The sequence below is a fragment of the Hyla sarda genome, chromosome 5 (genome assembly GCF_029499605.1).
Source record: "Hyla sarda isolate aHylSar1 chromosome 5, aHylSar1.hap1, whole genome shotgun sequence".
NCBI lineage: Eukaryota > Metazoa > Chordata > Amphibia > Anura > Hylidae > Hyla > Hyla sarda.
In genome coordinates, this window is record NC_079193.1 from 337,889,453 (window position 1) to 337,915,035 (window position 25,583).

Here is a 25,583-nt window from a genome sequence, read left to right on the forward strand (position 1 = left end):
TATACAATATGTCTACTTTATGTTTGCATCATAAAAGTGACGAGTTTTTACTTTTGGAAGACACCAGAGGGCTTCAAAGTTCAGCAGCAATTTTCCAATTTTTCACAAAATTTTCAAACTCAGTATTTTTCAGGGACCAGTTCAGGTTTGAAGTGGATTTGAAGGGTCTTCATATTAGAAATACCTCACAAAAGACCCCATTATAAAAACTGCACCCCCCAAAGTATTCAAAATGACATTCAGTCATTTTAACCCTTTAGGTGTTTCACAGGAATAGAAGCAAAGTGAAGGAGAAAATTCACAATCTTCATTTTTTACACTCGCATGTTCTTGTAGACCCAATTTTTGAATTTTTACAAGGGGTAAAAGGAGAAAATGTATACTTATATTTGTAGCCCAATTTCTCTCGAGTAAGCACATACCTCATATGTCTATGTAAATTGTTCGGCGGGCGCAGTAGAGGGCTCAGAAGGGAAAGAGCGACAAGGGGATTTTGGAGAGTACGTTTTTCTGAAATGGTTTTTGGGGGGCATGTTGCATTTAGGAAGCCCCTATGGTGCCAGAACAGCAAAAACCCCTCACATGGCATACCATTTTGGAAACTAGACCCCTTGAGGAACATAACAAGGAATAAAGTGAGCCTTAATACCCCACAGGTGTTTCACGACTTTGGCATATGTAAAAAAAAATTTATTTTTTTTCACTAAAATGTGTGTTTCCCCCCCAAATTTCACATTTTTCCAAGGGTTAATAGCAGGAAATACCCCCCAATATTTGTAACCCCTTCTCTTCTGAGTATGGAGGTACCCCATAAGTTGACCTGAAGTGCACTATGGGCGAACTACAATGCTCAGAAGAGAAGGAGTCATATTTGGCTTTTTGAGAGCAAATTTTGCTCGGGGGGCATGTCGCATTTAGGAAGCCCCTATGGTGCCAGAACAGCAAAAAAAAACACATGGCATACCATTTTGGAAACGAGACCCCTTGAGGAACGTAACAAGGGATACAGTGAGCATTTGCCCCCACTGGTGTCTGACAGATCTTTGGAACAGTGGGCTGTACAAGTTTTCATTTTCACGGACCACTGTTCCAAAGATCCGTCAGACACCTGTGGGGGGTAAATTCTCACTGCACCCCTCATTACATTCCGTGAGGGGTGTCGTTTCCGAAATGGGGTCACATGTGGGGTTTTGTTTTTTTTTGCGTTTGTCAAAACCGCTGTAACAATCAGCCACCCCTGTGCAAATCACCTCAAATGTACATGGCGCACTCTCCCTTCTGGGCCTTGTTGTGCGCCCCCAGAGCACTTTGCGCTCACATATGGGGTATCTCTGTAGTCGGGAGAAGTTGCGTTACAAATTTTGGGGGGCTTTTTTCCCTTTTACCTCTTGTGAAAATGTAAAGTATAGGGCAACATCAGCATGTTAGTGTAAAAAATTTTATTTTTTTACACTAACATTCTGGTGTAGACCCCAACATTTCCTTTTCATGAAGGGTTAAAGAAGAAAAAGCCCCCCAAACCTTGTAACGCAATTTCTCCCGAGTACGGCGATACCCCATATGTCGCCCTAAACTGTTGCCTTGAAATACGACAGGGCTCCAAAGTGAGAGCGCCGTGCGCATTTGGGCCTAAATTAGGGATTTGCATAGGGGTGGACATAGGGGTATTCTACGCCAGTGATTCCCAAACAGGGTGCCTCCAGCTGTTGCAAAACTCCCAGCATGCGTGGACAGTCAACGGCTGTCCGGCAATACTGGGAGTTGTTGTTTTTCAACAGCTGGAGGCTCTGCTTTGGAAACAGTGGTGTACCGGACGTTCTTATTGGGGGAGGGGGGCTGTGTAGGGGTATGTGTATATGTAGTGTTTTTAACTTATTTTATTTTGTGTTAGTGTAGTGTAGTGTTTTTAGGGTACAGTCACATGGGCGGGGGATTACAGCGAGTTTCCCAGCGCAAAATTTGCTGCATCTCAAGATGCGAGAAACCCACTGTAAAAGCCTCGCCCATGTGAATGTACCCTGTACACCAGCTGTTGCAAAACCACAACTCCCAGCATGCATGGTCTGTTAGTGCATGCTTGGAGTTATAGTTTTGCAACAGCTGGAGGCACACAGGTTAGGAAACACTGAGTTAGAAACAGAGAATGTTTCCCAACCAGTGTGTCTCCAGTTGTTGCAAAACTAGAACTCCCAGCATGCCCAGACAGCTGAAGGGCATGCTGGGAGTTGTAGTTCGGCAACATCTGAAGGGCCAGATGTTTCTGAACTAAAACTCCCAGCATGCCTGGACAGTCAGTGCATACTGGGAGTTGTAGTTTTGCAACAGCTGGAAGAGCACAGATTGGAGACCATTATACAATGGTCTCCAAACTGGGGCCCTCCAGATGTTGCAAAACTACAACTCCCAGCATGCCCAGACAGCCAAAGGCTGTCTAGGCATGCTGGGAGTTGTAGTTTTCAGACTCCTAGAAGCAGCAGTGAAGATCTTCACTGCTGCCTCCGAGGACCACATACTTACCCGTCGCTGCTCGTCCACGTGGCCGGTCCCGCGCTGCTCCTCGGTCCCGCCGCTGGATCAGGTAAGTCCGCCGGTCCCCACGTGTTCCCCCCGAATGCCGCAGGTCCCCGCGAGCCCCTGCAGCCTTCGTCACCCGTTCTGCCCGACTTCCAGGGGCGGGCAGTGCGGGGGATCTGAACTTTCACCCCAGATCACTGTGATTGGTCCACAGGGACCAATCACAGTGATCGCTGACCAGGACCATCAATGGATGGTCCTGGGGGGTGAAGCAGAAGTTGTCCCCTGCTGGAAACAGCGGGACTTCTGCCAGTTAACCCGTGCGATGCTGCGCATCGCCGGGTTAACTGAATGTCATTTATAAACGCCGGGATGCGCGAACGCACTGCACAACCCGGCGTTTATATATGACATTCTGCGGGAAGGGGTTAAGCAATGCAAACATGTAAAAAAAAAAAAAAAAAAAAAGTCACTGAAAAAAAAGAAAATGATGTCTCAAGTCTATTGTGTTGATGGCTACCCTTCAGCAGAGACATTCATGGCGGCATTGGAGGAGATGGTTGCTTACAATTGACAGTCCACATTTGAGAAGCCATCTTTCAACCTCAGGGGCCGGGAGCTACCTTAGTCTGACTACCCCACCATCCAGTATAGCAGATAGCATGAGGGACTTATGCCACCCCTGGAAGTCAAGCATGCAGTCAAGCGCTATGCCACCCACCTTACTGCAGTAAATGTGCCCCATAGACTTATAATGGAGCTAGTTTTGTGCAGGGAGACGGAGACCATAAGGAGCAAAGTACATAACCTCTCGCTTCTCCCGATTATCTAGAGATCAGTGGGAGTCTCAATACTCAGCCCTTGACCAATAAAAACTTTTGACGTATTCCACCAAGTCACAATTCTGCTAAAGATAAAACCAAACCTTATTGCTTTCTGTAGCAACCGTTGCACGTATACTGTTCGCAGAAAGAAGAACAATCTTCTCATTTGTCAAGCCTAAGAAGGCTGTTCTTGGATGATGAAGCAATGTATTCTGAAAAAGAAAAAAAAAAAAAAGCTCAGATGTTGTGCATTGAAAAACAACTTCTCAATCCTTGAGGGAATTCAAACCATATATTCATTGATAAAGAAAAGTGACGAACCTGTGGGTTCCTATATGGTTCAGATTCCAACCACTTCCATTGATACAGCTCTCCTTTACTGCTCACAGCAACCAGCTCTGAATACAGAGCGCCAATGGCAATAAATTTAGTTCCATCCTGTATACAAAAGACATGCAAAAACTACTAATGAGTTTTATTTTTTTTTAAACAAGCACAATAAACCACAAGTATATAATATGTACTGTAAATGACAAAGCTCCCACTACATGGAGATAACTGCATACAGGTCCATTCTTTAAACTCAAAACTATATGCATTAAAGCTGTTTACCCACACTAAACCCAAAACACGGGGTTATAGTGAGGGTGAACTGGATTAAAATGTTTTTTACTCTTATCGGCAGTGCAATTTAAGATACAAGAAGTATTAGGGTCCAATACTAATGCCATCCTTTGGGCAACGGAGGAGACATACCCAGCATCCCTGCCTCCATCCTCCTATATGCCAACCTACCTCAAGCTCACATGGGCAAAAGGGGAAATTTATGAATATTTATGAGGTGGCCATGCATATCTAAGCAGAGGTGAAGTTGGCAAGGATGCTGGGTATGCCGGTTCCTGCCTACATTGTGCAAAGCCTGTGATTAACATTTAAAAAATGGAGGCTTATACATTGTATGGGTATGTTCAGACGAGCGGATTTACAGCGTATTTTACGCTGCGGATCCGCCGCCGAAGTATCTTTGTATGGTGTCTTTACATGTGCCTGCTCAGAGCGGCAATACCCAGCTACGTGCAGACACTGAAGCGGTGTCCTCGCACACATTGAGGTCGCTTCCCCTGCTCTATGAGCTAGGCCGAGAGCTGCCACAATGTGCAAGTATACTGCGCATGCGCACTGCGACTTTCACATCGCAGGGTGTCTGCTCTTAGCGGCGGATTGCCGCTCCGAGCAGGCATATGTAAAGGCAGCATACAGAGGTCCTTCAGCGGTGGAACCGCAGTGAAATACGCACTGTAAATCCGCTCGAATGGCAGCACTGATCTGGGCAAGTAATTTATTATTTTGATCCGGTTCAACCGCACTCTTAACCAGTGTACAAGATTTAGTACCCATTAACCAGCTGTCAATTTCCATTTAAGCTCTTATCTCCAGCCTACGTGTATGTCAGTCAACAGGCAGAATTTTATCAGGTTTCTAATCAGTATGGGGAAAAAAAAAAATACCTTTTCTGGCCACCACTGCAGGTCTTCTCCTAGTGATACTGGACTCAGTATAGGAGTGTTCTTCTTGTCCAAACTGGGCTCCCCTTCTTTACTTGTGGAGCCTCTTTCATTATCGAATGAGGCCCCATCAAGCCACCTCCTCTCACGCAAGCGTAAAACTGACTCACGTTCACGCAACAGCTCAGAGTCTCTTTCTAAGGGAAGAAGGAGAACTGGTATGCAATTGGGTCACACCAGTGGAATAAAAGTAAGCCAATCTCTATTTAGGACCCTTCTTATCTAGCAGCAACTTAAGCTTACGTATGCTTCAAAGAAATGATCTCCATTACTACCATTTCTTAGGGTCATATGACTAGTTCTATTTTATTTGTGAGCTTGACATGCTTCTCAGCTCAGGATAAAAAACATTAAAATAAAAGAAAAAACAACAACAACAAAAAACAATGATATAATAGCTTGGACAAGAAGCATGGGTTAAGCCCTAAATGGGATGTTTAATGCGGGACTACTTGCTGAAAGGGTCATTACGCACATTAAACCATAGCACAGATTAAGAGTGCTGGGTGCTTGTCAGGATTACACCTTAATGGGCCAGTATTGCCAAAACAAAAAAGGAAATAAAGGGCAAGATTCTGTTGTGCATTTACTTTTATCCCATGGTGTCCCATAAATGGCTGCATTGGGAATACCCCTTTACTCTTTGCATTGACAACAAGCCCTTGTCAAGAAGGGATTAGTCTATTGCAGTGGTCTCCAACCTTCGGACCTACAGATGTTGCAAAACTACAACTCCCAGCATGCCCGGACAGCCGTTGGCTGTCCGGGCATGCTGGGAGTTGTAGTTTTGCAACATCTTGAGGTCCGCAGGTTGGAGACCACTTGTCTATTGTAATAAGCGTGTATGACACTGCCAAATAAAGATTTATGAAACAGTGGTAAATCCAGAAGATCCTTCCCTGTTTTGGCTTAGCTGGGCCACCAAGGACGCTTACCGATTTGCTTTGAGGGTCTGCCATTGGCCTACGTTTTTTCTAAAAAATTAAATCAAAACCAAAAGGGAAAGCTAAAAAAAAAAAAAAAAAAAATACTTAACATGGCTAATTTCTAAGAAGACAAAGGCACAGAATTACCTCTAGATGAGCCTATCCTGGAAAGTGAAGAGCGCCGAAAGGATGGATAACCAAAGTAGCTAATATCTTCTGAAAACATAGCATCAGCATCAATTATGACACTTGGGTGAGCAGAATGAATGTCAGCATCCAGCAGTGACATAAGATCCTCTATAAACACAAGGATCACAAGCCGTCATTAAGCAAAGTATGAAAACAGAATGCCATGAGACATTTCACTATAGTCACTAACACCTAGAAACAAGGTCACTTATCCCATGACAAAACTCGTACATAGAATTTGACCACATTTCCAGCAGCAGATCATTGCCCATTAAGATTCTGTTTTTTTTTTTTTTTTTTTTAAGGAAATAAGGAGGCCACCTCCTCTAGACGTGAGAAACTGACAGGTCAAGGAAGTCAACACTAACCTCCTGGTAAGTAGGATTCACTGGCCGTGTCGTCTCCATCATCACCATCTTCATCATCCCGGCTCAAGAGATTGTTCACTGCCAAATTCACGTCAAGATTTGTCCTCTGTAGCTCTCTTATTATGACACTCCGAGACTTTCCTTGAAGGACAACCTGAGCCTATAGTGTGTAAGAAAGCAAAAAGTCATTAAACAACAAAGCCAAGATACTTAAAAGGGGTACTCCATTGGAATTTATTTTATATTATTTATTTATTTTTTTAATCAACTGGTGCCAGAAAGTGAAACATATTTGTAAATGACTTCTATAAAAAAAAAAAAAAAAAATTTTTTTTTTAAAAATCCTTCTAGTACTTATTAGCTGCCATTTGCTCCACAGGAAGTGCTTTTCTTTTGGAATTTCCTTTCTGTCTGACCACAGTGTTCTCTGCTGACACCTATGTCCACAGTAGCAGAAAATCCCCATAGCAAACCTATCCTGAACTGGAGAGTTCCTAAAATTGACAGGTGTCAGCAGTGAGCACTGAGGTCAGAAAGAAAGGAAATTCAAAAAGAAAAAACTTCCTGTGGAGTATAAAGCCGCTGATAAGTACTGGAAGGATTAAGATTTTTGTAATAGAAGTAATACACAAATATGTTTCACTTTCTGACACCAGTTGATAAAAGGGAAAACAATTATTTTATTTTTTTTTTCACAATATTTTAGCCAAAAAGACAATATAAACCCTAATCCTAGTAGAAACCTTACAAGAATTCTCTCCTTCCTTATGCCAGTGTTTCCCAACCAGGGTGCCTCCAGCTGTTGCAAAACTACAACTCCCAGCATGCCCGGACAGCCAAGTCCGGGGATGCTGGGAGTTGTAGTTTTGCAACAGCTGGAGGCACCCTGGTTGGGAAACACTGGCTTATGCTTAGCTGTAACATACATGTAATATCAGTTTTACCTATTAGGAAATCATTGGTGTATATAAACATTCAGGGCAAACATAGCAATTACACAAGTGCAAGATTTGCCTCAAACTAAACTGCATGTATAGACTGTCTAGCCAAAGTTTAGCACTTCACTATCTGGCTCTCAGTGACCTCTGTCCTGCGGATGCAGATCAGACTGCTGAGAGCCTGGAATTTGAGCAAATTACAGCACTTCTGACTGACCTCCAGATCGGTGTGGGTCTCAGCACGACAAAAGTTGTTTTGGAGTGACAGGGAGGCTTTAAGTCCCATGTGATCACTCTTAAGAGTAAATTCACAGGCAGCAGATTTATTGAAGACACTTCTGTAACTGCCGCTGCCTATTAATCTCAAGCGCCGCTGGGGACCCCCACGATCTCCCTGCTGTACCCAGCATTAGTTTAAAGCATCGGGTGCAGCGCTGGAGACTCGTAATGTCACAGCCACCCTCCCCTCCCCCCTCAATGCAAGTCTATGGGCGGGGGTGTGACGGCACGAGCCGCCGCTCCGTATTGCTAGTCATCCGGCGCGGAGTGAAGTTTACTCCGGATGTCTGGGGTGCCGCAGCAGAGACGTCGGGGGTCCCCAGCGGTGGGACCCCGTGATCAGACATCTTATCTCCTATCCTTTGTATAGTGTATGTAGACGCAGAGAGGGAAAAAAAAACTAGGATTAGACACTGCAGACTCTGAGATGGATGAGACGAAGGCAAGAGATAATAAATATAGTCCTCAACAGGACACTATTGAAGGAAATAATAAAATGACAGGATTAAGTGTTTCGGGAGGGAGCCCTCCGTTCCTCAGGTCAGGGTAAGGTATTGTCATAAAGTACAGCTTTAAATAGCCCAAAAATGAGCACCAAAACAAGAGGGAGGAGTGTATAGTCAGAAGCTAATTTCTTATCCTAAAAAAAACATTCTATTCAATTATACAGTACATGTGCACATAGAACAGGTATACAGCACAGTATGACATTAGTATCACAACATAAGATAAAGGATGGATTAGGATTAGCAACAGCTGCAGAGACGCAGTGGACCAGAAGTGGCCCACTGCGGTGTGTGAACAGTAAACAATAGAAGCCGCTGTGTCAAGCAAGGATCAATGTGTGATGTGCTGGTTGCCCAGGATGCGATGCCATGAAGGGGAGTCACGTGACAACCCCTCAGCCAATTAGCAATGTGCTGGGACGGCATGTCAGTGCGAGCCGCTCACAATATAACTCTGCCGGTGTTAGCATCGCGCTACGGAGCATATATTAAGTATAAGTTTAGGGAGAACAGAGTAATTGCGGCAGTATAGAATAAGGGAAAAAACGGGGGTAACTAAGGCAGTATTGGGATGTAGAAACAGGAGAGTTAACAGCATGACATAGGGTGGAATATAAGGGAGCAGAGTCATGATGGGGATAAAGGGAACCAGTATGTTAGTGGATGGTTGCTATGTGAGGAACAAGGCTCAAGGTGTATGTAGAATATTACTAATAGATATGTGGGATGCAATCAGAACCCCACTATAATGGGGTTAGGATAAGGCGTATATTATGCAATAAGGAGACAACATATAGAGTTCCATAAGGACCTATATGGGGAGGGGGAAAGACCCAAATAGGTGATGCAGCAACATATGTCCAGGATACACGTGTGGAATAAAAAATCATGTTACAAGGATGTCTGACGATATAAAATTGCAATAAAAGGTTACTCAATGGTATCTATACACAAGATAAAATGTAAATCCGAGATAACAGAACAAATGTATTCATTACAAGGGTTATAAGGAGCATTCAATCATTTCATTAAGGCCCATAGGAACCAGAGTTTGAAGCTTGTATATCCAATAGTTCTCCCTCTTGCGGAAGATGTTAAATCTTTGTGGATTTTCTTTGGATATAAATTCAATGGGGGTGATCGTGATGGAGTTAAAAGGAGATTTTTTTTTTTTTTTTTTTTTTTTTTTTGTACTCACTGTAAAATCTCTCTCGTAGCCTTCCTTGGGGGACACCTTACTGATGGGTATAAGCTCTTGCCACTAGGAGGCGCTGACAATAGGGAAAAAAGTTGGCTCCTCGCTGGCAGGATATATCCAGCCCACTGGAAGTGAGGTAATCAGTTTTGTCACAAAGCAGTAGGAGAAGCCAACAAAGAACATGTCCGAAGGACCCTAGAAAAAATCACGTATAAAAAAAAAAAGCCGGAAGAGATAATCGGGACAAAAAATGAAGAAATTGGTGGGTGCGATGTGGTGTCCCCCAATGAAGGCTACGAGTAAGATTTTACGGGGAGTACAAAAATAAAAAAAATAATTGGGGGACACCTTACTGATGGGACATACCAAAGCAGTCCCCTAGGGTGGGAAAAACAACCACCAGAGAAAGGGAAACAGTCCAGAGACTGAACCCGCTCGACCGTAAGGCCCGCGGACGAGATCCTGAGGTCCAGAGGATATGCTGGGTTACTTCTTTATATGCCTCGTGCAGCTGTGGGTACCGGAACTCCAGCCGCAGGTACATCATCCATGAGATGAGTGACAAGCGGCGGAGGAAACTAAGAAGACCACTGTCTTCGGATACCTCGCACAGCAGTGGGGTACCGGAACTTCATCGGCAGATACATCAGCTGTGTGATGAGTGACAGGTGGCAGAGGAATCACGCACACCACTGTTTGGGTCCATAGTAGACAACAGGTCACTGGAGTGCTTGAGTGACAGGTGAGACTACAGTCTGGCATAATGATATCAGATGCAATCCATGCCCACGCAGGGACACTTCAACGAAGACCTCACACTAGACATGAGGATCTGGAGCACTAGCCGCGGATGCGGCATTCTGTGGAGAAGGAATCAGTTTATGAGACCCCAAGAACACCTCTTGATGGATGATTGGCGAACATGACAGAGCATCCTCAGCGTCTGCCAGGATGCAAAAGCTCTACAAGGGCACCCGACCAGAGTCTTGTCTCGGAAGGGAGGGAGTGGAAGTCTGCCGTGGGCACGACGGACATGGTATAGCACTCAGTGGTAGGGGAGAACAGTCAATGAATATCCCGATAGGTTCTAAGAGATTGAGAATCCCTGGCAATAACCAGTCACGTCGGTGCGCATAAGCACCCTGACAGAGTGCGTGAGGGCAGGGAACTTTTAGCAGGACGAGGCTGCCTCCTCCGTCACCCGGCCGCAAAAGGTACATGGATGGGTAACAAGTAGAATGACGCAGCCAGTCCCTCCCCCGCGGGACTGGAGACCCGCTGTCCCAAGAGAACTAACAAGGGGGTTAGCTGCAGTGTGTCTCTGGCAGCACATAAGAATGCGGTCAGGACAATGCGCCTGGCCGCAGCTAAGAGCAGTAAGCGGGTTGGTGTGCCCGCACTAAGGAACGCAGTCGACCGCGTGGGATCAGAGACCCTCTGCCTGCAGCTGTAGGTCTCCGGTAAGCCTATAAAAAACACGGCCAGGACACTGGATTGGATCACCTTCCCATTCAGACATTCCAGTTGCGATAGATTGCTAGCCCTCTTGTAGGATGAATCCACAATGGCCTGCGGATATTTCTTAGCTTTAAACCTTGGCCATTGTGGAAAACAACATGTAAAAATGTAGCATGGTCATAAAAAAAAAAAAAAAAATGTTATGACCATGCTTAATTTTCCACAATGGCCAACAATTTTTAAACACCAAAAACTTTTTTTTTTTTTTTTTTTGCTGCCTCGATTTTACCAGTTCACACTACAAAAAATGGCTTATTAATGTGCCTTACGGCAAAGTTAAACAGATTATACGCTATTGTTTCAATTTGACTGACTTCTGAGAACAAAGTGACATTCTAAAAAGAAGGTGGCCATTGTGGATTCATCCTACAAGAAGGCTAGCAATCTATCACAACTGGAATGTCTGAAATGAAAGGGAAGGTGACCACCAATAACCAAAAAGACTGGTCCATCAATTTTTATTACTACCTATAACAGGGAACACAAACACATTAAAAGACATCTTATACAAACATTTGCCCATACTAAAGAGTGATCCTTTTCTAAGTGACACTCTCCCTCAGGGTGTAAGTTTAAGGAGAGGTAAAACACTCCGTAATATCGTAGCCCCAGCAGACAAACCCCACACTTCACAACCCGTGAGCTTCCTATAGATGCGGACATATCAGGTGTAAATGCTTTGTTATTATGAACCATCGTGCTAAAACCTTTTACTTCCAGAACCACGGGAGAGACGTACCAAATTAAAACACTGTTAAACAACTCCTCCCAATATGTGGTATACCTATTAGAATGCCAATGTGGAATACAATATGTAGGGGGAACCATTCGCTGTCTGCGAGAGAATTACAAAACACAGGAACAATGACACCAATAGTTTCCTCCCACACAGGGTTTCCAGGCATATCACTCAGCATCACGGTCAAAATTTTAACTCCATCACGGTCACCCCCATTGAATGTATATCCAAAGAAAATTTGGACCGCGGTCCAAATCCGGACCGCGGCCGCCAGTCATGTGGACCTCCCGCCGACTTTCCCCTTATTCATTTGTATAGGCAGGGCCGGGCATACCTTTTTTTTTTCCCCATAAAACAAATGCGGCTCAGACCGCTCTCAACAATTCTCCCATCCGAGGGGCCCCCTCTTGCGTAATGATCTCTTTGGCTGGTCCCCCGGCCCCAAGTAAAGTAAGCTGGGGCAGGGGTGCTGCAGTTTTAAGACCCGCCCGACGTCATGGATGCTTCTCTGCCCCGGCTGCTATGTCACAGAAGGAGATGCCGCCGCTGCTGAGAGCTACAGCTTTTACAAGATGCGGACAGTACGGAGGTGCACAGAGGGGTGAGCTGGTTTTGGCTGGGGATGAAATATTTAGTTTATGATGGCGGGGGTGTCACTGTAGGAGTGTGGAGAATGACGGGGGGGGGGGGCACTAGGAGTGTGGAGAATGACGGGGGGGGCACTAGGAGTGTGGAGAAAGACAAGGGGGGCGTGCACTGTGGGAGTGTGGAGGTAGGGGGGCTGTAGTATTATATTCAGGGGTACAGCATGTGGCAGAATTATATTCAGGGGTACAGCATGTGGCAGAATTATATTCAGGGGTACAGCATGTGGCAGAATTATATTCAGGGGTACAGCATGTGGCAGTATTATAATCAGGAGTACAGCATGTGGCAGTATATTCAGGAGTACAGCATGTGGCAGTATATTCAGGAGTACAGAATGTGGCAGTATATTCAGGAGTACAGAATGTGGCAGTATATTCAGGAGTACAGAATGTGGCAGTATATTCAGGAGTACAGAATGTGGCAGTATATTCAGGAGTACAGAATGTGGCAGTATATTCAGGAGTACAGAATGTGGCAGTATATTCAGGAGTACAGCATGTGGCAGTATATTCAGGAGTACAGAATGTGGCAGTATATTCAGGAGTACAGAATGTGGCAGTATATTCAGGAGTACAGAATGTGGCAGTATATTCAGGAGTACAGAATGTGGCAGTATATTCAGGAGTACAGAATGTGGCAGTATATTCAGGAGTACAGAATGTGGCAGTATATTCAGGAGTACAGCATGTGGCAGTATATTCAGGAGTACAGCATGTGGCAGTATATTCAGGAGTACAGCATGTGGCAGTATATTCAGGAGTACAGAATGTGGAAGTATATTCAGGAGTACAGAATGTGGAAGTATATTCAGGAGTACAGCATGGGGAAGTATATTCAGGAGTACAGCATGTGGAAGTATATTCAGGAGTACAGAATGTGGAAGTATATTCAGGAGTACAGAATGTGGAAGTATATTCAGGAGTACAGAATGTGGAAGTATATTCAGGAGTACAGAATGTGGAAGTATATTCAGGAGTACAGAATGTGGAAGTATATTCAGGAGTACAGCATGGGGAAGTATATTCAGGAGTACAGCATGGGGAAGTATATTCAGGAGTACAGCATGGGGAAGTATTATATTCAGGGGTACAGTCTCTGGCCTTATTCAGAAAACATAGGAAACAGTTTTACATCCTCCAGTCGTTTTGTCTATTTCTTTCATGGCACTGTGGCCACTAAGTGTGAACCAGGCCTCAGCGCTTTGCTCGGACCTTTACCAGTGGCAGACCTGGATAAGCGGACCCTCACTAAAAATAGTTGAGTACCCCTGATATACGCCTTATCCTAAACCCCATTACGGTGGTGTTATAATTGCATCCCACATATCTATTAGTAATATTCTACATACACCTTGAGCCTTGTTCCTCACATAGCATCCATCCACTAACATACTGGTTCCCTTAATCCCCATCATGACTCTGCTCCCATGAATCTGCTCTACATCCCAATACTGCCTTAGTTACTCCCGCTTTTCTCTTATTCTATACTACCGCAATTACTCTGTTCTCCCTAAACTCATACTTAATATATGCTCCGTAGCGCGATGCTAACACCGTCAGAGTTATATTGCGAGCGGTGCGCTGTCATGCCGTCCCAGCACACTGCTGATTGGCTGAGGGCTTGTCACATGACTCCCCTGCATGGCAAAGTGTCCCGGGCAACCAGCCCGACACTCCCGATCGCTGCTGCACATCACACATTGATCCTTGCTTGACACAGTGGCTTCTATTGTTTACTGTTCACACACCGCAGTGGGCCACTTCTGGTCCACTGCGTCTCTGCAGCTGTTGCTAATCCTAATCCATCCTTTATCTTATGTTGTGATACTAATGTCATACTGTGCTGTATACCTGTTCTATGCGCACATGTACTGTATAACTGAGTAGAATGTTTTTTTAAGGATAAAAAATTAGCTTCTGACTGTACACTTGATTTGGCGTCCATTTTTGGGCTATTTAAAGCTGTACTTTATGACAATACCTTACCCTGATCTGAGGAAGGGAGGGCTCCCCCCGAAACGCGTAATCCTGTCATTTTATTATTTTCTTCAATAAAGTGTCCTGTTGAGGACTATATTTATTACCTCTTCCCTTCGCCTCATCCATCTCCAAGAGTCTGCAGTGCCAAATCCTAGGGTTTTTTCCCCTCCGCTTCTACATACCGTATTTATCGGCGTATAACAAGCACCCCAATTTTAACAGGGACATTTAAGTAAAAAAAAAAAATAAAATGTAAAATAAAATTACTTGGACTAAATGCCACATCATCCCCCCAACTTCGTTTTCTTCTGCACCTCAGTTTGGTCCTGTCCCCTCCAGTGCCACATCATTCCTTCCCTTTTATCAGTCCCTGTGCTACATTTACCCCTCTCATCGCCACCCCCCATGTCTCATCATCCCCCCCTTGTCATAGACCACCACTAGCCATACAGACATTAAGCATTTAGTGCCTCCCCCACCATCATTTCCCCGTCACATCACCTCCTCACCCCTTTGCATCATCCCCCCCACCCCGTCTCATGTCCCCCATCATTCCCCCCTCAATATTTCCCAGTCTCATCATGTCCCCCATCATTCTCCCTCATCATGCCCCACCATTCTCCCTCATCATGCCCCACCCTCTCTCCCTCATCATGCCCCACCCTCTCTCATCATGCCCCACCCATCATTTCCCCGTCTTACACCCCCCCCCCCTCATCATTTACCGTCACATCATCCCCTCAGTGGCCTTCAACCTGCGGCCCTCCAGATGTTGCAAAACTACAACTCCCAGCATGCCCGGACAGCCAACTGCTAGTCTTGCGGGCTGCGGTCAGTGAAGCTGATGAGTGAATTGCCGGCTTCACTGCGCGCAATCACGGATCTCACTTTTCGGAGGCGACTACAGGAAATGAAAAGTGAGATCTGTGATGGCGCGCAGAGAAGCCGGCAGATGAAGTCACTCATCAGCTTCACTGACCTCAGCCTGCAAGACCCCCCCCCCCCCCCCGCCTGACTTAACCTGCCGGAGCGCAGCCAGGTAAGGAAAATAAACAAAACTATAAAAAGCAGGCAAAAGGGGGAATGAAAAGTGAAACTCACTTGTTTTCTCCCGCACTCTCCACAGGAACTTGTGTGGTGGATAGTGCAGGAGACGCTGATTAAAAGGTTGGGCAGATCCGGACAAGGTAGGGAGTCTCCCGCACTATCCACCACACCAGTACCTGTGAATAGTGCGGGAGAAAACAAGTGACAGTGCGGGGAGGAGACGCTGCTGGTCACTGATTTAAAGTGGCCGCGGCCGTGCTGTTAATACTTAACAAGCAGCCGCTGCTGCGGCCACTTTAAATCAGTGACCAGAAGACTTATCGGCGAATAACACGCAGGCAGGCCTTTTGCCTTAAATTTAAGTTTTAAAAGTGCGTGTTATACGCCGATAAATACGGTATTCCATTCAGGATAACTGCTGTCTTCTCCTGCAACCCTCCAGCTTAGCAGCAACTCGCACCACTGGTAACCCAACCACACTGGGGTGATATGCGCATTATTTTTCTATCCAAGGTGAGCGGCCATCTATAAGCCCCGTGGGGTTGCCCCCCACCCACCTATCGTTACCTAGGGTAATACACAAGGGCTCAGTCCTTCAGTCTTCTCTTTCTTATTTCTTATACAGATGCTTTGGATAGGGTATACGATGTCTAGGGGCGGAGTGCCCCTTTAACTACAAGAACAAAATTTTATTAAAAATAGACTGACCTGTGATATGAGTTCTTCGGGTATCACTGAAGCTGGAATTACTGGCTGCGGTTGACTTCCCAGAAGTCCAGAGCCTCTGTCCCTCCCAGTGCGGATGACCCGGGTTTGTCTACGAGAATCCCTAGCACCTGCAGAAGACCGGCCAGAAGAGCCACCTCCACTTCCACCTACCCCAGAACTCCACCGACTGCTAAAAAGGCAAAAAATACACAACATTAATCTTCTGACCCTTGACCAGGCTCCAGATTACTAGGCATGGCACAAGTAAAGGTTAGATATTACCCTCAGGCCTGCAACACAATTAAAACTAGAACATTAGACTCATACAGTAATAAATCTATACAATAAAGTGGGCTTCAGAGGAGCCATGATTGTGGCACATTGGGTAAAAATTGGATTCGTCCATGTGGTTGCTGGTTTTCCTACACATATTGAACATACATGTTTAGCTTCCAGGAACAAAAACAGAAATATAGATACTTTCAGCCTTTACCCTATTAAAACTTACCCAAGGGTGTTGCCTGCCAGTCTGCCCAGAGTCTCAGAGCCAGACAAAAACCAGGGAGAGTCACTAGTCCTGCCTGGCCTGGATGTCCTTCCTGCCCCTGAGCCACTGTTCAACTTTGAACTGAAAATAAAAGAGGGCATATCAGTCAAAAATAAGGAAGAAATAAAACCACCACCACCTGGGTTGTATATTAAAAAGCCTGGAACCCCAGGTACAAATAAATGCTCAAGGACTTGGTCTGGCAAGAAACAAGCCTAAGCAACACCCTTGGGATCTTGGCAGGAAGATTGTCCCCATGAGACATTCTGGAAACACCACACAATACATGCATACACCCCCTATTAGGCTGGGTTCACACTACGGTTTGTCATTACGGTTCCCGTATACGGCTGGGAGGAGGGGGGGGGGGGGTCTTAATCGCGGCGCCCGCACTCAGCCGTATTCGGGAACTGTAGTTAATGTATGTCTATGAGCCGACCGGAGTGAACCGCAGCCTATGGTCGGCTGGTTTTTCGGCCGTATGCGGTTTCCCGACCGCAGGCAAAAACGTGGTCGACCACGTTTTTGCCTGCAGTCGGGAAACGCATACGGCCGAAAAAGCAGCCGACCGGAGGCTGCGGTCCACTCCGGTCGGCTCATAGACATACATTAACTACGGTTCCCCTATACGGCCGAGTGCGGGCGCCGCGATTAAGCCCCGCCCACCCCTCCTCCCAGCCGTATACGGAACCGTAATGACAAACCGTAGTGTGAACCCAGCCTTATTTATGGGTTGCTTTATATGCACCCCTACAACTTATTGGTGGCTTTCTATGCATAGTTCCCCTACTATCTATCCACACACATACCACATGTATAAAAGGTTACCGTGTCCTAGATGCCAATGTAAAGGTATGTGGTCTTTTGCCATAGGCATACTGTTCATATGAGCATATTATTGGGGGCGGGGGGGGGGGGTTTGACGAGTTCCCTTTAATCAACTACTAGTCAAGCATAAAAGATCTTATGCCAGTATTTCCCAAGCAGGGTGCCTCCAGCTGTTGCAAAACTACAACTCCCAGCATGCCTGGACAGCCGAAGCTGGGGGTTGTAGTTTTGCAACAGCTGGAGTAGGGATCGACCGATATTGTTTTTTTTAGGGCCGATACAGATACAGATAATCTGTGACCTTTCAGGCCAATAGCCGATAACTTATACCGGAATATCGGTATAAATTATCGGCTATTTCTCCACCCCCCAAGAAGCCGCTGCAGATCATTGATTTAAAGCGGGCGCGACATTATCGGATTATCGGCATGGTAATGGCCGATACCGATAACTTCAAAAATCGTGAATATCAGCCAAACCGATAATCGCTCGATCCCTAAGCTGGAGGTACCTTGGTTGGGAAACATTGTCCTATGCGGTAATACACAAGCAAATCACCACATCAACATAATTATCAATTACTTAAAGTTGAAAGCAGACACAACAAGCAAACACATGGCAGTGGCAGATCATACAGCGTCTGCGTAAAGGAGGGTTTCCCGACCACTGTGCCCAGCATGCCTGGACAGCCAAAGGCTGTTTTGCAACAGCTGAAGGGACACTGGTTGGGAAACCCTGGCCTATATGGTTCACCAATAGTGTAAGTGAAGGATATAGCCTGCTCCATGGTACAACGATGTGCAGTAAAATAAACTGAATGCAAACTGATTCCAAGCAAGGCTTAGTATGTTAGTTCAGTGCAGTGTAATTTCCAGTATAAGTAGCATGCTGAACCCCATCCAAGGCTTTCCCTTATAGCCATGTTCACACAGAAGACGTTCAGAGCGGAATTCAATGGGTTTCTGCTGCACTGTGCACACAGTGTACCTTCCGCAGCAGATGTCTCTGCTGCGGAAATCCAGACTCCGGCGTCCGAAGACAGACTAGACATGTTCTAGTTGTCCAAGCACATGCCGGAACATTCAAATATGCAGCATGTCTGCCTGTGTTTTCCGGGCGGACATTCCGCCCATTCTGCTTCTGTGGTGTGTGTGTATGTGGCCTCCCAACAACAGTAACCTATTTGTGTGTGCTGAAGAAGTGATTCTTCGTAACCTAGATAAGGGTTATGAAGGCCAAAATAGGGAATGGCATGGTAAAGAATTCTGCCAAGTTGGTTATCCCAATCCCAGCATATTAGCATTACAGCTTTAGGTCCACATGCTGAGGATTTCGCAATTAGCTTCAAAAACTACTAAGCAAGAGAAAAAGGAGTCACTTGAAGTAAATATTATGCATGGAAGAACAAACACCAATATCAAACACAATGGGGGAGATTTATCAAAGGATTTAGACTTTTTTCCTGTCTAAAACCATCTAAAAACTGTCATGTAAGAAGCCGGCCAGAGGTCCCTACTACATGACAGTGCTCTCAGCCCATCACCGCCCGGGGCGGGACATAACTGCGGCAGGTGATACGCCAACGGCTCAGTGACGTCTTCGTCCCCAGGAAGTAGAATGATGTTAGAACTGCTGGACCGTGAGGCCGGTACCGGACCAAGGGGGAACACAGGAAGGTATGTTAAAGTTTATTTTGTTTATTTCTGCAGCCCGGGCACAGCAATATATAAAAGTATTGCGCTACAGTTGTCCTTTAAAGCAACAATGCATTAGGTTTTCTTTTCACATAACAGTTGTCTGGCAGAATTTGCAGTTATAAAGGACATCCTCCATAGTAACATTCTGTGTATAGGAAGTGATGAATGAGGCCTCTTATAGATAGGAGAGCTAGCTGAATTGGGCAAATCAACAATAAAGTAAATATCTGTATGTGGAAATGCAACTGTGTGTGTGGAACTAATTACCCTTTACAGCTACATATGGGGGGGGGGGGGGGGGGGGGAGTGAATTACGGTGGTCTTACCCATCATTATTTTCCGGTTTACTTAATTCTAGTCTGTCTGGTTGGACTAAAAAGCCAATTCTGCAGATTCTTCCATCCTAATGAGAAAGAAAAGATAATGAAATCATTAGTGAGAATTGATGTCTGCAGTCAGTCACTTCAGAGGCAGGGATACAGGGCTACAAGCGTACCTCCAGGAGGAAAGCAGCATGGTTCGGACCAACCACACACTGTTTTATCGTCGTCTGCTCCAGTACATTCAGAGGCGGGTGACTGTGCAGAAAACAAAGCAAACCATATTAAACTTTTCACTCATGGTACGGTTTAATTGATAGGTTTAGAAAAACACATTATGAAAATCTATTCAACAAAATTTAGATCAGTACAATACATGGGCTCATCAATAGTACATAGTAAGAGTGGACAGTAGCCGCCAACATACTGTAGAGGAGTTGCATGCTGGGAGTTGCAGTTTTGCAACAGCTGGAGGCACACTTGTTGGGTAACAGGAAAGTCCCAAGCCAGCCTAATTAAAGGAAAACTGTCGGCTTTCTTCCCCCGCACTAACCAGCGGTACTGGCTGGTAGTGCAGGGGACGCTGATCAGTTTGGTCCTTACCGTGCCCGGATCCGCCGCGCTGTTCGGCCGTAATCTTCTATTATTGCATTGAGGGGGCGTGGCTGTGACATAACGAGCCTCCGCCCCGCATCGCCAGTCATCCAGCACGGAGCAAAGTTCGCTCAGTGCACCGGATGTCTGGAGTGCCGCAGCAGAGATGGCAGGGGTCCCCAGCGGCGGACAGACAATGTATGTATGTCTAGGGGCTGCATACCCTTTTAAAGTTTCTATTTTATAAAGGCAGGCTGGAGAAAATGCTAAAAAAATTAAACGTTTTACACCGGACAACCCCTTTAAAAGTCCAATATGTAAATGCTTGCATCCTCTGACAGCTGATATCAGGGGAATGTGGTGCTGCAAATACAGCAGAAACCCCACAACCTACAGTATATGGTCAACTTTACATGCATAAGACTGATAGACTTGTAAAAGGAAGCAGGAGAGAATGTATACACAGGCACAGTGACCAGGTCAACACAAAACCATAAGCAGAAGGCTCCATGGAAGCCCTAAAGCTGTACGGAGGCATATAGGTATAGCAGGGCCCAGAGAAATCTAACGGCACAACTCTAACTATAGCTATACAGAGTGGCCGTACACCTCTACATGAGCCCTCAGTGAGTGAATTGTAGATCATAATATTTCAATTCCATTTTCCATTGTGTAAGCCATCCTATTTCAGTGATGTCTACTATACAGCGCTATAGTTTAGTAACACGCTTTTTAAATAAATATCAAAGAGGAATTATTACTTCTAGGAAAATCCCAAAGTAATGAGAAATCTTTTCTGACTGCAGACTAGCCTACATACAGTCATTAAAGGGGTACTCTGTCCTAGACATCTTATCCTCTATCCAAAGGATAGGGGATACAATGTCTGATCACAGGGGTCCTGCCGCTGGGGACCCCCGCGATCTCTGCTGCTGCACCCCAGACATCTGGTGCACGGAGTGAACCTCGCTCCGTGTCGGATGACTAGCGATGTGGAGGATCATGACGTCACAGCTTGTAACGTCACGGCCACGCCCCCTCAATGCAAGTCTACGGGTGGGGGACGTGAAGGCAGTCATGCCCCACCCATAGACTTGCATTGAGTGGGCATGGCCATGTCATGAACTGGGCGTGGCCATGACATCACGAGCTTCCAGCGCTGCACCCAACGCTCTAAACAAATGCCGGGTGCAGCAGGAAGATCACAGGGGTCCCTGTGATCAGACATCTTATCCCCAATTCTTTGGATAAGGTATAAGATGTCTAGGGGCGGAGTATCCCTTTAAACCTCTTCATTGAACAGAGCTGTTTTTTGGCACCGTAAAATAAGTCTGTGTCCAATGCCACCCGAATTACACCTCCAACCACCAGGAATACAGGAACCTCTGATTGTGGTTGTTGAACCCTTTAAAAAGGAAAACTGTCAGCAAGTTCACCCACACTAAACCCAATACATTGAGTTATAGTGTGGGTGAACAGGAGCCTAACGGGTTCACTTACTTTGTAAAGTTTTGTTTTCACAGAGTTGGGGTCCTCTAAAGTGTCTGACACCTCCTCAGTTGTGCTCTGCCGGCGGGTCCCCCGCCGCCAGATATACGTCGGATACCGGAGGAAGGCAGCGAAGCCGGCCCCCTTGTTGCATATTTATTTTGTGCTAATCCACGTCCTAGTGATGTGGAGTTATACGCCACCTGAGTGCAGTGCTCCGTCTTCAGAGCGCCTGCACTGAAGTATTTACCCAGCTCTCACGTCATCAGGACAGTGATGAGTGAGAGTGGAGAGAAAAGAACAACCCCTGCTTTCCATCGAGTAACAAGATTTCCTCGTAGCAATCAGCTAAATAGCAGCACCTCAACTAATAACCTTTTGTTTTTGCAGTTTTTACTGCGAAGGAATGGAATTGCTGAAAAAATGATACGTTTTAATGCTATTTGAATAGTTGTCAAATGAGTCATTTTTCCTACAAGTTCAGTTATTTGCTGCAAAAAATGCATGCGGAAATTAGTTGCAGTATCAGCTAATTAGCTGTAACAGTCTTAAAACACTCATTGGACAGCACATCTTAAAATTATGATTTATTGGCCCACACGAATATGTAATCAGCTGGCCACTTATTTGTCAGCTGATCTCTGTGCCTTTTACATGGGGCAATAAACTGTCCATTTACATCAAAAGCACCCCATCTAAAAGGGCCTTAAGGCCATAATCACACTTTTATTTTTATTTTTTTTTAAGAAAACTTGCATCAGAAATACAACTGACAAATTATTCCCTTTGTAATTCACAGTAATAATGACCATATTGTAAACCTTAAAGGGGTATTCCGCCCCTAGACATTTTATTCCCTATCCAAAGGATAGGGGATAAGATGTCAGATCGTCGCGGTCCCGCTGCTGGGGACCCCCGAGTTGGCTCTGTGCGTAATGACGGGCGATACAGGGGCCGGAGCGACGTGACGTCATCGTGCCGCCCCTCGTGACATCATGGCTCGTCCCCTTAATGCAAGTCTATGGGAGGGGGCGTGACGACCACCACGCCCCCTCCCATAGACTTGTATTGAAAGGGGCGGGCCGTGATGTCACGAGGGGGCGGAGCAGTGACGTAACGATGCTCCGGCCCCTGTATTGCCCATCATTATGTGCAGAGCGAATTCGCTCTGTGCTGTAATGATAGCGCGGTGCCGCAGCGGGGATCCCGGGGGTCCCCAGCAGCGGCACCGCGGCGATCTGACATCTTATCAAATGTCTAGGGGCGGAATACCCCTTTAATGCCCACAGCACGTTTATGATTCCCCATGCATTGTTACACGATTTACTTGACTGTCACTGTCGGAAATTTCTCTATAAGCCCCTTTACACTAACCTGTTCTTTACACACTTACCTGGCCAAGTTGTATTTATTTAATTTTTCTGAAACTTCTCTTAACCTAAAAAAATAAATAAATAAATATTAATTTGACAGTCACCTATTTGGTATTTTTTTTAAACAAGAGTTGAGATGTAATATAAATGGTTTCCTTTTTGTGATAAATACAGTAATATACACACATATATATATATATATATATTTATATATACACACACACACACACAAAGACACTTTATATAAAAAAATTATAATATAACAAGCAAAAAATAACATCATAGCGAAATAGCAGAAGTTATGCAAAAAACATAATAGGAATCCCTTTTACCTCCAAGGGGTAAACCTGGATATGGGTGAAAATTGGAGGGAAAGGGATATGCAATAAATGCTGTACACTAACAAACTACAACAAAACGCTGCTTTCCTTAAGGCAGTGTTTCCCAACCAGAGTGTCTCCAGCTGTTGCTAAATTACAACTCCCTGCATGCTGGGGTTGTAGTTTATACAACAGCTGGAGGCATCCTGGTTGGGAAACTAAAACAAGGAAAGACAGACAAGACATCAAAGGCAAACTGTCCATATTGATAATGACCCGAGCCGATCAGGGTTGGATACACTCACAAAACTGAAGATTACAAATCAGTAACCAGGAACAAGATGAATGGAGAAAAATAAACACACACACATTATATATATACACACACATACATATATATACACACATATATACATATATGTGTGTATATACATATATGTGTGTATATACATATATGTGTGTATATACATATGTGTGTGTATATATATATGTGTGTGTATATATATATGTGTGTGTATATATATATATGTGTGTGTATATATATATATGTGTGTGTATATATATATGTGTGTGTATATATATATATAGTGGATTAGACCCCAACAAAGCTTCAGGAGGGAGCAACCAACGCTTTATACTCCTCAGTGCTCTCAAAGATCGCCCATGGTGCCCACCTACCCAAAAAGCCATCTGACCTATTCCAAAATGATGCAGCCAAACTTTTCATCTACTAATACCCTATTTAAAATTTACACATTTCAGTACAGAGACAAGTTTCTCTGGTTAGAAAATTCATGCAATGCAGTTTTGGTCTATTCCTGTGTGACATCTGTGTTAGTCAACACCACGAACCAAGTAAGGACTGGTTTCCCCCTTTACAATCTGCTCCTTGCTTAAAATACTCTTTACTGGTTGAACTACACCTAAGGGTATGTTCACACAACCGAAAACGTGTGGAATGCCCGCCTGGAAACCACGCGCAAACATTCAGCACATTTGCATATTCCGCTCGGAAAAGCGCCGTCTCCACAAACTGCAAAAACAATGAACAGGTGCATTGTTTCTGCAGAGGCCGGAATTGGGAACCCCATCAAAATCGCAGAATATTGCTTGGACATTCCACCATGTGAACGTAGCCTAAGGGTTTATTGACAGGGCAGAATTTGCGCACATACGCACCAATTCTGCTTCTGCATTCATTTGGGTGGTTTCTGGCTTGTGCGGAATTGGTGCAAAATCCGCATGCGGAATTTCAGAAGTGTGAAGTCTATTGGGCTTTAATTTGAGGCAGAATCCGCATGCGAAAATTCAGAAGTGTGAACAGACCATATCTATTAATATAGTGTCAGATTTGCGGAACCATTCAAATTAATAGTAGCGTAACTCGCAGCTGGTTTCCCGCAGAGGGAAACCTGCTGCTAGTTACTAGAGTGTGAACGCATCCCGAAGCTGAAAAACCTACGTAGCCTGGGGCCACGTAGAAAGAATCCAGAATCAGAAGGGTGCAGCTTTTAAAAGATTCTTCCCTCCCCCACGAACCGATCTCCAGGTTCTTGATTGTCACCAGTGAGAAGACAAGGATTGGAAGCCATACATACAAGACAGTAGGGATCGACCGATATCGATACCGATAATCAGACCTTTCAGGCCGAACGCCAATAACTCATACCGATATTCCGGTATAGGTTATCGGCTATTTCCCCCTACCCGACACCGCAGAAGCCGCTGCAGATCAGTGATTTAAAGCGAGCGCTTTAAATCAATGAACTACAGCAGCTTCTGCGGGGCAGAGACCGCCGCCGCCACCCGCTTCTCTCCCCCTGCCTGTCCTGGGGTCCTCCCTAGTCCAACCCCCACTGCCGCTGCCCCATTGCCTCCCCCATCGGCGGTTTTATAATTACCTGTTCCCGGGGTACTTCTGGCTCCGGCAGCGTCCTGATCTGTCACTGTGCGCACTGACGGTGACATTGCGTTGAGGACGTCACTCGTCATTGCGCTGGGCAAGCAGCGCGAGGACGTCGCAGGAGCTAGAAGTAGCGCGGACCCTGGGAACAGGTTATTATAAAACCGGGGATGGGGGAGGCAATGGGGCAGCAGCGGCGGTCTCTGGCCGGGGAGGGGTATATCGGCAAGGTAACTGCCAATACTGATAATGTCCAAAATCATGAATATCGGCCAAACCGATAATCGGTCGATCCCTACTAGACAGACACATTCTGATATATGTACGTGTGTGTGTGTACATGTACATATATATATATATATATATATATGATCCAGGATCATGAGTCACTGCAGCATGTCTCTGCAAAGAGCAGTAGGAGGGGAAAAAGTGTTTGCGTAATACCTGTGCAAAAGCAAATTTGCCCAGTTGCCCATAGCAACCAATCAGCTCCCTTCTTGCATTCTTAACAAGGCCTCTGAAAAATGAAAGCAGCGATGTGATTGGTTGCTATGGGCAACTTTGCTT

At 45.4% G+C, this 25,583-nt stretch overlaps 1 protein-coding gene across 10 annotated transcripts in view; it reads right to left on the reverse strand.

The window, feature by feature from the left end:
* The window catches only part of UBR5 (ubiquitin protein ligase E3 component n-recognin 5), a 159,266-nt gene that overhangs the window by 107,738 nt on the left and 25,945 nt on the right, over positions 1-25,583 (reverse strand). For 7 of the 10 annotated variants that reach the window (XM_056522522.1, XM_056522523.1, XM_056522525.1 and 4 more), the window contains exons 2-11: positions 22,814-22,858; positions 19,515-19,596; positions 19,345-19,421; positions 16,455-16,574; positions 15,947-16,136; positions 6,387-6,546; positions 5,977-6,126; positions 4,847-5,058; positions 3,660-3,776; positions 3,440-3,550 (exon numbers count right to left, since the gene is read on the reverse strand). In XM_056522522.1, coding sequence (XP_056378497.1) covers positions 3,440-3,550; positions 3,660-3,776; positions 4,847-5,058; positions 5,977-6,126; positions 6,387-6,546; positions 15,947-16,136; positions 16,455-16,574; positions 19,345-19,421; positions 19,515-19,596; positions 22,814-22,858 — 1,264 coding nt within the window. The remainder of the gene's footprint in view (positions 1-3,439; positions 3,551-3,659; positions 3,777-4,846; positions 5,059-5,976; positions 6,127-6,386; positions 6,547-15,946; positions 16,137-16,454; positions 16,575-19,344; positions 19,422-19,514; positions 19,597-22,813; positions 22,859-25,583) is intronic. The other 3 variants (XM_056522527.1, XM_056522528.1, XM_056522529.1) reach the window with 2 other exon arrangements.